This window comes from Colletotrichum destructivum, chromosome 5 (assembly GCF_034447905.1).
Source record: "Colletotrichum destructivum chromosome 5, complete sequence".
In the NCBI taxonomy this organism is placed as follows: domain Eukaryota; kingdom Fungi; phylum Ascomycota; class Sordariomycetes; order Glomerellales; family Glomerellaceae; genus Colletotrichum; species Colletotrichum destructivum.
In genome coordinates, this window is record NC_085900.1 from 1,234,624 (window position 1) to 1,248,009 (window position 13,386).

Genomic DNA, 13,386 nt, shown 5'->3' on the forward strand with positions numbered 1-13,386 from the left:
AACAGACTAGCTAGACGGGATGGCAGTTGTAGAGCTTCGTGTTGTTTTCAAGACGAGATTTGGCGCCAACGCCGGCGCCGTGACCGTCCCCGGAGGCCTTGAGCAAGCATCTTGATGGTTACCTGGAAAGTCAAAGTGACAGCGCGAACTTTGTAACGACGAGAGTTTATAGTTGCATTGTGAATTTCTTCGAGAATACTGGTGTTCACGCATCAACTCAGAAAGCTACACGACTCGTCTCACACTAGTATTTAATGCCTCTCACTCGATTTTGGCGCTGGAAAGTATTTTTATCACTAATATGCGCGCCAATGACTTGGTTTCCAAACCCAATTCCATTCTCAGCCACGGGAAGTACCGTATCGCGGGATTCCTGTGGTCTGTGTCAAGTCCGGTTACCTGAAAAGCAGACGTTGCCTTTCTGTCCTTGACCGTTGACGAAAAACCCCCGCTGATCTTTGTGCTCCCGTTTGGCTGTCCGTCCTGAAGGTGGACAATCACATATCTCACTTCGTCTCTCATCGTCCGTCTCTGACCTACCCAATCGCCGCCCAAACAACATGACCCACCCAAGATTATCAAAGTGGTTTTCGGGCTCTGCGTACATCCCGGTGTCAAACCACGACCATGAAGAACGAGATGCCGGTATGACTTACAAGGACGAAGAGGGGGGGACGACGGAACAGGCTCACCTTGGGTCCTCGTCAAAACCGGCTTCGAGGGAGATCACTGCCCCGTCAGGCGTTTTCGCGTCTTTCAAGAATGCTACGACTTCCTTGAAGGTCAACGGCCTGATGTTGTTGGGCATTCTTTGCTTGTTGGGGTTTATCATTGCTCTTGCGGTGCCCTCGGCGCACCATTCCCACGCGTCGCGCCAAAGACCCCCCAAACAGCACCCGCTTGGGACGCAACACCACGAGGCACAGGACAGGCCTAAGCAAGTACCTCATGTGCCCCAATGCGGCTCAACACCCGTGGAAGCAAAAACACGCAGCTGCATGTTTGAGCAGCAACTCGGGGCCTGGGTGCCTCAAGCCTGTGCTTGGAAGGAGATTGTTGACGAGTTTCATGATGTGGTCGGGGACATATACACCGAATGGTCCTGGTTCTGGGATGCCGACCTCAAGCGTGAGGTGAATGCAGCCAGCATCCCGGAGCTACAGAACGGCAACTTCTCGGTCATCTACACAACCTATCCTCGAGCACATGATCTCCATTGTTTATATTGCTGGCGGAAGGTCGAATATGCACTCGAGCACGGTGTAGAGTGGATGGACGCCCGTTGTCATCAATTCTGGCACACCAAACACTGCGTAACCCTCATTGCGGAAACATTGACGGACCAGGCTGAGGAGCACCGGGGGTTGACTTATCCCTTGTTGTATCACGATTGTGTACGACTCACTTCGACAAAGGAGTCGTGACTGAAGCACCACGCCCGGGGGTAGTTGGTTAGGGTTCAAATCTTTAAGGAGCGCAGGGTTTTTGTATTATCTAGTCAGTGGAGTTACGTCGTAGATTCGTTTGCGATTCAAATTAGAGGACCAAGACACCTACTTTGAGTTAGTGGCCCTAAAACTAAAAGATGGTTTTCATTATTAAAGCTTCATTTGTACCAACAGTGCAATGTTATTTCGAGATTAGGGTTGCAGAAGGAACTTACGCTCAGGATAGTGATCAACTAAAGGGCAGTTCTCTGTTTCGGAAATATCCTGCTAGCATCAACCTCCAATGCCGCTTAAAACATTGCAAAGTCTGTCGAAGTCTCAAAAGAAATCACAATTTAAAGAACATCTCTCGATTATAAAAGCATGCAATGCTCAGGTTTACAAATACCAACCACTTAGAGACGGGGGGATTTGAGGAGCAATCACAAGCAGCCCGCGATGCAATCCTACAGGAAAAGATTCTGAGCCTTACCATACCTCTGACACGTCGCTTAGAAGTAATCGTAAGATCACTAGCCTCGAAATTCGCTTCGATTTACGCTTGCAGTTCACCTTATAAGTTCCAAAGTTCTTTCCTGGTTGAACTGAGGTGGCGAGAGTGTAGTCAGCTGGGCAAACGAGGGCCCAAACATTGCCTCCAATCGAACAAGGAGGCCCATGTACCTGAATACAATGGCGCCTATGTTTGGCGCCAGCAGTCTCGGTCCCTCTGCATTCGGCTGCGTTGCTCGCAACTCGCAATCAAAACCGGTTAACCGTAATTACTCGACGGCTGCCCAGACTGCTATCACGTCTGCTGGTCTACGCGCAAACAGCCGCACACTCACTCCGATGATGATGTGGTCAAATGACAAAAGAAGCAAAAATCTCATCGCCTACACTCAGGTTGAGAACGATGAGACGAACGCTGAAGCCCGGGGGAAAGAAGACTTTACCTTTTCCCAACCAACTGAGCTCTCGGGGCCGTGGGGTTCCAAGGTTCCCGCAAGATTTTCTTACCTTTTGGTACTGCAAAGCTTCGTTATTGTTGGCCTTTTACTCTTTATCACAATTAAACAAAGGCCTAGCGATGCGGCATGTGCAAGACAGCTTTCTCCTTACTGTAAGTAACTACACCCGCGCGCGATAAGCGCGGGCTACGAGCTGTCTCGGCTTGAGAAACGAACTAGCGTCTAATATTCTTGCTTCCTTCCAGCACCGTATCTAGAGTCCGGCGACTTGGAGTATCAGGAGTTTACAGACCAAAATCACCTAATGCAGCCATCGCCGTATCGGGGTCAACCCAACCCAGAGGTTGAAGAGGCATGGGTACGGTTGTGGCGTGGTACAGCTCTCACCTATGTATGCGGTTGACGAGGCAAATCACTGAGACTAACTGCTCAAAGTTCCACCGATTCATTTTCCGGAAGAAAAGCTGGAGGCTCTTAACAAAACACCGGCTGAAAACTACGAACACGTCCCGAAAGACTTGGGGGGTGGCGTTAAAGGCTTCTTGAACGTTTTTCACCAACTTCACTGCCTGGTGAGTAAATGTTTCATTGAACTAGTAATTTGCCCGTAAGTGAACGTGAGTTAACCGGTGATAGAACTTCGTGCGGCAATACACGTACCGCGATGCTTACGACTACAGCAACGTGACCACATTTCGGGCGAGCAAGGAGATTGTTCGCGGTCATGTGGATCACTGCATAGAAACCCTACGCCACTTTCTCATGTGTCAAAGTGATGTTACACCAGTGGTGTTCGAAAAAGATCCGTCTCGGCCGTCAGGGTCGAAAAGTGACTTCAATATGAGGCGCAAATGCAGGAACTTTGGAAAGATTCAAGCTTGGACAGTTGCAAACAAAGGTGTTTGATTAGTAGGGCTTGGGGGCTTCGAATACCACTTAAAATTAGAGCAAGTCTCTAGAGGTCAGCATAAATAGGTCAAACTTCACACTCGATGCAGGTTCATGGGGATGAAATACGATAACCCATCCGCTAGCTAAAGAGCCGACTTCAGCCATTGTCACTTTTTCTAATGCTACACTTATTCCGTCTACACACTCCACTGTAAAGACAAGGAGTGATGAACTACAAGACAAGACCTTTCTCTACTAGTCGAACTCGTGTAAGTCCTCCATTGTACTACAGTAAAGTACGAAGAATGATCAGAAAAGCATCCGTTGTTTGTATCATGCTAAACATACTCTGATAAACCAAGACCAATTAGTATTATGAACGCAGGATCGAAAGGGCTTAGGCAAGATCTTACACTATTTATGCGTTAGCTTTGAACTCGGTTGGCATTGTGTAATAAACTTACGGCGCTGTCTTTTGGCTCCGTTGGCAGGATACCCTGCGATAATTCATTTGATCAGCAATTTGGCCTACCTAGGCCTGCTTCGACAGCGACCATACCTTGTCCAGATGGTCATTGAATGACAGAGATGTAGCTATGTCTGCCAAAAGAAATACGAAGAGGCTTATCTGAAAGAGAATCTTCATTCTGGAGAAATAGTGGTGGCTTTTGCTGGTATTAGAGTTGCGCATGAAATCTACCGCGCGGCATTCTTTAGCGTTTTATAACCTGCCAGTGGCAGCGAAAGGTCTACCCTTGCTTCGAAATTGGCGCGTTGGCGCTGATGTTTCACAGAACTCGAGCGCCATCAATGTTTGTTCCGTTAAAGCACCGAGACATCTGCATTACTCGTTCGGCTGGGGCACAGAAAATTCCATCCGGGCCGTCTTTTTTCTTTTTGTCTATTTCGCCTTGGACCGGCCCTCTATGATTTACTTCGTCTTTCCCATCCAATTGACGCGGTCACGTCTACAATGGTTCAGCTTGAAGAGAGAAATTCGAGTTGCGAGACACTCCACAAGGGCGACTCCGACCTCAACGAGTCAGTCGATTTCCTGCTTCAGCTATCGACACAGGCGGCCTGGAAACGAGAGAAACGATTTCGGTTGTTTGCTTCATTCTGGTTTGCGACCACCGTCATTTTCGCTACGTTATCAGCGTATCTTTACGCTCAAGTCCATTTTCAAGGTCGCTTCGGCTCGTTTCAGTCAGGATATAGGACTGAGCTAGGTGAGCGAATGCACTATCGTCATACTGGAGAAAGGAAAGAACACTCATGGAGATTAGAACCGGCAAAGCATCTTATTGAGGTGGAGGAAAAATGGTTTGAGGCTAGCCCGGCATTCCTTGACGACGGGTTCGAATACATACCTGAGCGTGAGGATGGCACGCAAAGGCTCAAATATGTCGGGGAGCCAAGCAAAGAGATTGATCACAACTGGGAGCAACTGCATTGGGGTAAGTGATACTTACATCTATCCAGGAGATGATATAGCAGCAGAGTAAAAGTTCTGACATGGCTTTCCAGGTCGATTCTTTCTTCTATCTGAGGAGGAGGCTCGGGCTGCATGGGGTCCCGACTACACGAAGTACTGGGCGCCAAGGGAAGGAGGATACGTTGCCGCGTAAGTTTATTGCCTCAATTTCAACGAACTACTTTACTAACCCCTGCGGTTTTTCTTCGCGTTAAGACTCGAGGTTATGCATACAGTTCACTGTCTTGTAAGTGCCAGAAGTGAGAAAAGAAGCGTGATATCACCATCTAACGCCACAAAGGACCACATACGCCAGGCGTTTTGGCCGGAGATCTACCCGATTAAAAACCCTATACATGGAGCAAAGCACCGAGACCATTGCATTGAGCATTTGCGACAAATGACATTGTGCAATGCCGATCTTACGCCCATTCCTTCTATTTATTTCATCGGAGTGGAAGACAATTACATAAACTCGGACCGTCCGCATACATGCCGCAACTTTCAAAAGATCAGAGATTGGGTATCTGAGAGATTCAACGGTACCTCGCGGGTGGCGCCATATCCGGGTACGGTCTGGAGTGACGAATGGATCAATACGGACCGGCCACACACCAAAAAGTAGAGTTGACCATTTGAACATGCACTTGCAGACTTTGACACGGTGTACTGTTACCCATGACTTCATTCTCTAGAGCCGAGAGTAGTATTATAGCTCAATAGATTCTGTGCCATCTTCACTTTCCTCCAGACCGAATCCGAGACTGGAGCTGAAGAGCCGGCTGGTCTAGACGCTCAATCCATGCGCAGGCCGGCAGGTTTAGTTCCCAAAACAGGGTCAAGGTAGACTGTGATTAGGGTTTGTTTCGAAACATGATAGAACTGCAGGGGTAAGGGTGTTGCCGAGATGTCGCCAAACCAGTTGATTAGGCGCGTTCATCTCTCCTCGTCTGGTTGCGTCACGAGACAAGTTATCTCCTGCGCCAAACCCAATTCAACCCTCAAACCCAGCTCCGCCGAGAAACATGGGGGAAAATAAACTTAAGCACGGGTACTGAAAGAGGTAACGTGACTGCCTTTCACATATCAGCTGGCTGAGTGAACAAATCCGTTTCGACCTACTTACCCTAGGTGTCATCTTATCTCATTATTGCAGATAGCGATCATATCACTAAAGGAAGAAGTGCTTCAATGTCGTCCGCCTCCTTTGAGCAGGACTATGATTTGCTCCTCCCTGGAGAAGGCGACCCCAGAGATGCGTTTTCGAAACGGTCAAGAAGTTCGAGAAGGTAACCACTATGGCATTCCAATTCCCACAGACAGTGTTGAGATTCCGTACTCATCAAAGACAGGTCGCCGTGGGAACTGAACAAGTGGACTCTGTTGGTTGGCATCTCCCTGATTGTGGGATCCGTCTCCGTTGCTTCTCTGTTCGGTCCGATCTCGTTGTCGCGGCGAGGTCGGTTTCCTACTTGCAGTCGTCCCGTTGTTCGGCGCGAGTGGCGTGCCTTGACACCAGACGAAAGAACGCACTTCACCAATGCTGTAGAATGTTTGAGCTCAGTGCCATCAACTCAGGGCTTACATGGATCCCTCTACGATGACTTCGCTTTTCTGCACTTGCAATTCGGTTCCCGGTGTCTGTCCCTCCATTCTCCATGAGACCGCCCTTAGTTTAGCGCTGACCATCATGTACAGCACACGCCTCTGCTTCTTTTCTCCCTTGGCACAGATATGCGCTGGTTTTATGGGAAACCGCTTTGCGTGAACAGTGTGGCTTCAAAGGATCGATACCGTATGTCTGGATCAGCAGCAATCTGGATAGTATTGATGTGTTAACTTGTCTGTCATCAGATACTGGGACTGGACGATGGACTGGATGGACTTACACAGTTCTTCAATCTGGAACAACCTAACAGGCTTCGGAGGGGACGGCGATCCGTCCGGACCCATTGTCGTTGGGGAAGGCCGCTGCGTGACTGACGGCCCGTTCTCCAATCTGCGTCCCGTTAGATATAACCATACGAGCTTGAAGCATTGCCTTGCGCGGGGCTTCCGGAATGAGGACGCCGTCGGTCGTCCCTTGAACACATGGTTCGGCCCCGAGTCGATCGGCAGGCTTCTACGCACACCTAGATACCGCGACTTCGAATGGGATATGGAAAACCGCCTGCACAACCGAATGCATCGCGCCGTCAGTGGGGATTTTCTATCGCTAACGGCCGCCAATGGTAAGGCATGCCAACCACCCAAGACTCTTTCCGCCATGGTCCTCAGATTGTGCTTACAACACGGATTGGACAGACCCCGTTTTTTACCTTCATCATGCGCAGATAGACCATCTTTGGTGGCGGTGGCAACAGGAGAACAAAGCAACCAGGTTATATGAATATGAAGGGAAACACATGTTCAACTCGACAGATGGAGAGGCAAGTCTTAGTGACATGCTTCACTACGGAGGGTTCACTGAAGACATCCCAGTATCATTTGTCATGGACACGGAAGGCGGGCGTCTGTGCTATAAATATTAATTCTGTGCAGATAAGGTAGAAAACAGTTTTTTGATGACTAGTCAAAGACCAAGGAATTGCATGAAGTTGTTGCACGATGTTTCTCGCAAACGTTGCAGCTTGATGTATTTGATCCTGGCTACATGACCTTCCCTGCAAATCTTACTGCCTCCGACAATGGAAGTCTTCTTCCAGGTACTTGTTTCACGTTTTCTGCTAGTGTGAGATGCTATATCTTTCCATGTCGATAGAATATTTAATTGTACCACATCTGTTCCAGACTGACTATATGGTTGTGATGATATTGGTTACTCACACACTGGGGTTTCTACTGCATAAGATGATACTGATTTGTGTATTGCGATATGGTGTGCAGTAATTTGATCCAGCTTCAAGTTCATTATAAGACCCAAGAACATGTGTTCTTGGTTATAATACGTGAACAATATCGCCGCGTTTAACTTTGACTACCACATGACCTCCTGCTTCTCGTTCCTCAAGTCGTTTCCAAGGAACATGGTTACTTATCAATAGGAATAACATAATCCTCAACCGGCGCCTCATCACGCTTGTCAATAGGAATAACGTAGTCCTCCACCGGTACCTCATCGCGTTTGTCAATAGGAATAACGTAATCCTCAACCGGCGTATCGTCGCGCTTGTCGATTGGGATAACGTAGTCCTCCACCGGATTCCCGTTAGATTTTTCAATCTCTCCTTGAGGCTTGCCAGTCGTAGCGAGATTTTCCTATCAGATGTTAATGGACATCGCACACGGCTGGGTAGATCTAGAATCATTTTGAAGTCTGTATGGAACTCACTCCCTGCGTCGGCATGGCCAAGGCACCAGCGGCGAATGCCAAGACAAAAGCAATATCGAACGCCTTCATGTTGTACTGGTGCGAATTTCTTTCCCAAAGGTATTTACCTTGCTGTAGATGAATTTTTTTTTACGGCTGGGTAACTAATCGATTTCTTGGTGTGTTTGAGGCGTTTAGTGTGAGAGAAATCACCAGCTTTAAGAGTAATTATAGTAAAGGACCATTTCTTGCCTTTACCCTATTCGATTTCTCCCTAGCAGGTGTGTCAACCACTCCCAGCCGTGCTTCCAGTCTAATCAAAAAAAAGAGTAATCATGATACGCACCCACTGACTTAGGATTCGGTCAATTTCCACCCGCGCCAGCGATTCAGTCGAGTGTAGACTTTGGCGCGGGCTGGGGCTGCCATATTGAGACGGCGCCTATTTGTCAACTAGAAGTAGGGTATCTGGGGCCATTTCAAAACTGACATGCTCCAGGATAACTTGGGCAAGTTGGCGCGTTGTCTGTCAGAGAAGATCGGCTTGGGCGATAGTACGCTGCTTTCCTAAGTGCTACACACACACACACTGATATGACTGTATTGCGATATAGCTTAGAGTTGCTCCTTAGGCGCAGGTTAATTTGCCTTGAATTTTATTGTCGTGCGTAAGTCAACATACACATAACCACTTATAAGGAAATGGTCTTTTCGTCGTCATGAATCGGGCAACCTCGCATAGATTATCTTGGACAATGGGATGTTTTCTCCAGTCTCCACACATAGAAACACAGAGGGGGGTGGGGGGGGGGGGGGGTGAAGCTTATGAGACGTTTGCAATTGTTAATCCACAGACAACTTATCATTAACTGATATATACCATAGGTCAAAAACACCGGGTTTAAGCAATTCCATTAACAAATCAGCAAGCCGAGCTCGTATTTATCTGATGTGTGTCCCCAACTTTTCATCCTGGTTTGTCCTGTTCCAGTCTGTGTATCGACTTCCTCCCAGCAGGCCGTCACAACCAACCAGATGTTGTAATAGTTACCGGGCGTGCGACTCTCCGGACAAGACTCTATCAGGTCACGAAAGAAATCCCGTTGTTGGCCTTTAGCTAATGTGGCAGTGATGAGAAGCGGCCAGACCAGGAGTCGCCGCCTGTTGAAAAGAGGAACCGACTTCCACGATGCGATGGCGCAGTCTATGCTCTGACGAACCTCGAGTGCGCCACAGTTCGGTCCGGATACAATGAAGTTGAGGTAGACCAAGGCTGCTTGCGCATACAAGAGAGTCAGTGATGGGTCAGGCCGTTCATCATTCCGGGCAGAGACGCCCAGGGAGGGTTGCCCGGGCAGCCCAAGAGTAGCCCCTAGATCTGCAACTTTCGCCTCGATGGCCGATGTGATTTCGTCGGCACGCTTCACCAGTTGGCGGATGCTCAGGTCCCTGCGGGTTTCCTGGTCGCGTTTCCACGTGTCCAGCGCCACCACGTCCATGATGGTCTGCAGGATCCAGCTCTCGCAGCCCGTCACCGCCCGGAAGCACAGGCAAAAGCTGCTGTTGGATAAGAGACTGCGGTAAGTCTCGTGCGCGGTCGGCATCGTTCGCTGGACGGAGCACGTCAGAATGTCCATCCAAGCCAGAAGGGCTTGAGAATGGCCCAGGGCCTTGCGCTCCGTCTCAGACGGCAACGGCGGCGGCGCATGCCTTGTAACCAATGTCCCTGAGGAAAAGGAACTCGGTGAAGTGGGCGTGATTAGACCAGACGAAGTCGTGATTTCACAGGCCCGATTCTGTATCTTTGGCTGTTCTAGGAGCGAAAGTGCAGAGCGGAAGTAGCTCTGGCTCCTTTCCCGGTTTCCTCCAATAGTCTGTAGCGGTTGTTAGAGAACATGTCGCCGTCGAGTATCGATCGCTGATATTAAACGTCCCGACTTACCTCAAGTCGGGCGAGCTCCACGGCACAGATCAGATTCTCTCCCAGGAATCCAGGTTGAGAACATTCAAAGATCTGCGTGGCGCGGAGTCGATATTTCTGGTAGTCATGATAGGCCGCCGCGCCCGGTTCACCCCCGGCAGTGGCCTTGAGGTGTTGGTGGTATGCACTCAGACTCAACGCTGTGTTATAAAATCCGGGTGATCGCAGTAGAGTCGATAGAAGCCATCCTTTTGAGGAGCCATGCACTCTCCGGCCAGGCTCTTGGTCTCCAATCGATACGTAATCGATATAATGCATGACAAGATCCATCTCTCTTTCTGATGATTTGTGGTTCAGGCCGGGCTCACTCATGGAAAGAGGTGAGTTCGCAAGCTGCGGAATAATGTTGCTTTCGGTAATTGCGTTCACAGCTAGCTCCTGATCCATAGGGGTGCTGGGTATTGGGAGCCCTGGGTCGAAGTAATTCCATTGATCGGCGAGAAAGATGGGATCAAGATTTGCTGTGTTCATGAAACCCAACTCACTTTCCATCGGGAAACCATAGTCGTTTGGACTGTTTTCCTGAGGAGCGCTTGTCCTCGAGACGTCATCGGCTGCGTGTGATGTCAGATGCACATCCTCTGTTGCCGGTGCTGGTGACGAAGTCGCTGTAGACGGAGTTGCTTTGGAGGCCTCGGCGGAAGCGGCTGAAGATCTTGACGACCTGATTCGTAAACGGATCGCCTCTTGACGCTCCTTTTCCCCTTTATCCTTCCACTCAGGCTTCGGCCCGTACCCGTGACAGTGGATTTGTCGATTCACGCAAGTGAGGCACGGTGGCCCACCCTCTTCGCACTTTTTGCGGCGAAGACGACAAGTCCAACATCCGCTTTTGAGTCGTTTTGCCTCCGAGCCCATCGCGCGTCAAGTTGACTTGCAGTGTGATTGTGTATGGGGTGGAAACAAATGTCGATCGCTCTGTTATTGTTGCAATGGATCAACTGCCCGTGTTGTGCGATCCCCACGGACCCGGATTCGGTCCGCGTGGTGGCCCAAGCTTCCGGGTAATTGGCCATCAAAGGTGGGTGTGACCGGCGACATTGGATGAAACTGAGATTCGGCCAGCGGCGTCTTAGTCCGCCTCGACTGTAAGCCGCCCGACCCGTCTAGAAGAGCAGCCCACGACCGAAGGCCTGTTCCGTTCGTTGGACATTATGAACAGTAGACCAACCTGCTGTCTCGAATTGTCGGAAGGCACCTTCGTATTTGCGTACAACCAACCTGTTGTACCAAAAGCATGTGCTTGTAAAAGTTTCAGCATGTGCAACATCACAGCTTCACTGAACTGCAGGTTGCTCATGCGTCAGAGCGTAGAAGGCCACACAGCACACCCGTCGCGAATGACTCGGCTTGCGAAACTGAGGGGATAACTGACTAGGCTGGCTACCTTAGAGTTTGGTAGGACCCCGGCTTGCATCCTTTACCCACGCCACTCTTGTTTACGTGATCGGGTCTCAGAAAAGTCTCTGCAGCATCAAACCTTGCGGAAATCTCCTAAAAATATATGCATCGTTGATGGTTTGGATTAACCAGCAGGTTTGTGTTCAGTCGGGAGATTTGTTTTCCAGGATCCAGAACGTTGCAAACCCTTGTGGGAACGAACCACAGCTGCATTTCAGCTGGCTGTAGTGACGGCGAACCATGACAACAGAAAGAGTTTCTCTACACCATCAGGGGATGCTACCAAGCCGGAAAAAGAAACAACAAAGAACGCGGCTAATTTCCTTCATCCGCCCTCTGCCGCTCCGGCATACCTCTGTTCTCGATGTGAAAACCAGAGTCGACCAGGCCCCTATGAAAGGTTACCTTGCTCGGGGTACAGCAGGGCGACATGACAGCGCCATTCGTTTGTTTACATGGGTCCCCCTTCTGCCACCTCCAGTACAGTCCAGCTCAGCTTAAAAACTGCAAAGTGGGGCACTGCTCATACAGGCAATCTATCCGTACCTTGAACGGTAATTTATCATCTTAACCTTTAACCTTAAAGAAAAGTGCCTTTCTTATTCCGTAGCATTGTCTTTCGAATACTGATCCACAAACTTAACACAAGCCTCCAACATCACCTAAGTCGTACTGTGTTCGTAGTGTGTCCAACCTTGCACCCCGTTGCCCACTATGTAATGAATTCCATGATCTTTCAAAATGTCTTTGATTGCCCCCCAGTCTCGGCAAAGGTGCTCGTTCCCCCAACCGTCGTAGCCGGTGTACCTCTTTCCGCGAACATTGGGCCTTATCAGCGCCATGTCCCCATGGCAAATGGTTGCCTGGCGCAGAACCTCGAGACAGTGATCGATGTGGCCCATTGTCTTGGTCGAATTCGAACCCCGGCTTCCTCCGGTGTACCTGTAGTCGTTGATGGACTTCTTTATGCTTGCCACGCAGTGGAGCTGATGCATGACCCCGATACCAAAGGCCTGGGACCCTTCCTTCCATGGAATTGGATCGAGATCGTTTCCTTCGGAATCGGGCCCAGTTAACGGAGTTCCGAAGCCGTAGCCTTTTGCGGCTGGGTCATCTTCCAGCGCCACCCAGTTGGTGAACCATATACTGTCCCACGGGTTGGGCCCCTTGTCCACAGATGCTGTCCCATCTCCTCCGAACTTGCTGTCCCACGGATCGCTGTCGATGAATTCCTGCTGGTTTTCGAGGATCACTTTCTTCCACGGTACGCGGTGACCCCAGAGAGATTCCGAATCCAGATGACATTCTTGCTGGGTAAGCCAGCGGGGTGAAAGGCGGCCTAAGATGATAGAAACCGCGGCGAGGTTTGTGATGATGCTGACGATTGCCAAGAGCTTCCAATTGGGGCCGCGCACTCGTTTCTTCGCCCGTGTGAATGCAAGGTTATCATCACCACATTCGCTATCAGGGAGCGAAGTGTACGAGATCGATGATTGGCAGGCCATTGTGTGTAAAGTGTTTCGAGGACTAACAGTCGAAATGAAACTTTGGAACCGAACAGAACAATTTCAAACGCTACGACAGACCGTAGCACGACTTTATCAAGGGCATCGCTGTTACTTATGTCTTGATTTGTTCCAGCTACCTGAGGTGTCGAAGACACTAGCAGGTCGACGATCTGGCGCATGTACTGCAACTCAGTTGATCCAAGGGTTAGCTGTTGACTGGACCCTGTCTTAAAGAGCAGACAACCAATTGGCGCCAGCGCCAGCACAACTCAAAAACCAGAGGCGCCAAATGTTGAGACGGTACGATGACCTATCAAATCAGTTCCGTCTTGAAACATGTTACGATGGTTCCAGGCCAAGGTAAAGTTTTGTCATGATGCAGGAATGACCCGATCCGGTTCAAAACTCGGTCCGAAATGTAGA

General features: G+C 49.6%; 9 protein-coding genes across 9 annotated transcripts; 5 read left to right on the top strand and 4 right to left on the bottom strand.

Moving 5' to 3' along the window:
- The first annotated feature begins 456 nt into the window (after positions 1–456).
- On the top strand, positions 457–1,573 carry CDEST_07971 (uncharacterized protein). Its single transcript, XM_062924130.1, has one exon. The coding sequence runs from the start codon at positions 561–563 to the stop codon at positions 1,422–1,424; it is 864 nt and encodes a 287-aa protein (XP_062780181.1). The 5' UTR covers positions 457–560; the 3' UTR covers positions 1,425–1,573.
- A 547-nt stretch (positions 1,574–2,120) lies between these two features.
- On the top strand, positions 2,121–3,304 carry CDEST_07972 (Putative mycotoxin biosynthesis protein UstYa; the record flags this gene model as incomplete). The annotated part of the gene is made up of 4 exons (XM_062924131.1): positions 2,121–2,550; positions 2,644–2,772; positions 2,834–2,970; positions 3,035–3,304. The coding sequence occupies 4 exons, from the start codon at positions 2,121–2,123 to the stop codon at positions 3,302–3,304; spliced, it is 966 nt and encodes a 321-aa protein (XP_062780182.1).
- A 217-nt stretch (positions 3,305–3,521) lies between these two features.
- CDEST_07973 (uncharacterized protein) lies at positions 3,522–3,935 on the bottom strand (the record flags this gene model as incomplete). The annotated part of the gene is made up of 4 exons (XM_062924132.1): positions 3,522–3,575; positions 3,638–3,703; positions 3,754–3,786; positions 3,849–3,935. 4 exons carry the CDS (start codon positions 3,933–3,935, stop codon positions 3,522–3,524), a joined length of 240 nt encoding a protein of 79 aa, XP_062780183.1.
- Positions 3,936–4,262: 327 nt separating this feature from the next.
- On the top strand, positions 4,263–5,388 carry CDEST_07974 (Putative mycotoxin biosynthesis protein UstYa; the record flags this gene model as incomplete). The annotated part of the gene is made up of 3 exons (XM_062924133.1): positions 4,263–4,746; positions 4,817–4,913; positions 4,980–5,388. 3 exons carry the CDS (start codon positions 4,263–4,265, stop codon positions 5,386–5,388), a joined length of 990 nt encoding a protein of 329 aa, XP_062780184.1.
- A 566-nt stretch (positions 5,389–5,954) lies between these two features.
- CDEST_07975 (Putative di-copper centre-containing domain superfamily) lies at positions 5,955–6,602 on the top strand (the record flags this gene model as incomplete). Its single annotated transcript, XM_062924134.1, has 3 exons — positions 5,955–6,052; positions 6,116–6,402; positions 6,496–6,602. 3 exons carry the CDS (start codon positions 5,955–5,957, stop codon positions 6,600–6,602), a joined length of 492 nt encoding a protein of 163 aa, XP_062780185.1.
- A 31-nt stretch (positions 6,603–6,633) lies between these two features.
- CDEST_07976 (Putative tyrosinase copper-binding domain, di-copper centre-containing domain superfamily) lies at positions 6,634–7,294 on the top strand (the record flags this gene model as incomplete). The annotated part of the gene is made up of 2 exons (XM_062924135.1): positions 6,634–6,994; positions 7,041–7,294. 2 exons carry the CDS (start codon positions 6,634–6,636, stop codon positions 7,292–7,294), a joined length of 615 nt encoding a protein of 204 aa, XP_062780186.1.
- Positions 7,295–7,723: 429 nt separating this feature from the next.
- On the bottom strand, positions 7,724–8,247 carry CDEST_07977 (uncharacterized protein). Its single transcript, XM_062924136.1, has 2 exons — positions 8,095–8,247; positions 7,724–8,021 (listed from the first exon to the last, which is right to left on the bottom strand). Exons 1-2 carry the CDS (start codon positions 8,161–8,163, stop codon positions 7,794–7,796), a joined length of 297 nt encoding a protein of 98 aa, XP_062780187.1. The 5' UTR covers positions 8,164–8,247; the 3' UTR covers positions 7,724–7,793.
- A 740-nt stretch (positions 8,248–8,987) lies between these two features.
- On the bottom strand, positions 8,988–10,912 carry CDEST_07978 (Putative zn(2)Cys(6) fungal-type DNA-binding domain, fungal transcription factor; the record flags this gene model as incomplete). The annotated part of the gene is made up of 2 exons (XM_062924137.1): positions 8,988–9,947; positions 10,016–10,912. The coding sequence occupies 2 exons, from the start codon at positions 10,910–10,912 to the stop codon at positions 8,988–8,990; spliced, it is 1,857 nt and encodes a 618-aa protein (XP_062780188.1).
- A 1,205-nt stretch (positions 10,913–12,117) lies between these two features.
- CDEST_07979 (Putative mycotoxin biosynthesis protein UstYa) lies at positions 12,118–12,960 on the bottom strand (the record flags this gene model as incomplete). The annotated part of the gene is made up of 1 exon (XM_062924138.1): positions 12,118–12,960. One exon carries the CDS (start codon positions 12,958–12,960, stop codon positions 12,118–12,120), a length of 843 nt encoding a protein of 280 aa, XP_062780189.1.
- Positions 12,961–13,386: the final 426 nt, after the last annotated feature.

Bases quoted from the DNA above. Each gene is read 5' to 3' on its own strand.
- CDEST_07971 (XM_062924130.1), top strand. From the start codon at position 561: ATGACCCACCCAAGATTATCAAAGTGGTTTTCGGGCTCTGCGTACATC.
- CDEST_07977 (XM_062924136.1), bottom strand. From the start codon at position 8,163: ATGAAGGCGTTCGATATTGCTTTTGTCTTGGCATTCGCCGCTGGTGCC. The intron at 8,022-8,094 runs GTGAGTTCCATA...AACATCTGATAG, and splicing joins TGGCCATGCCGACGCAGGGA to GAAAATCTCGCTACGACTGG.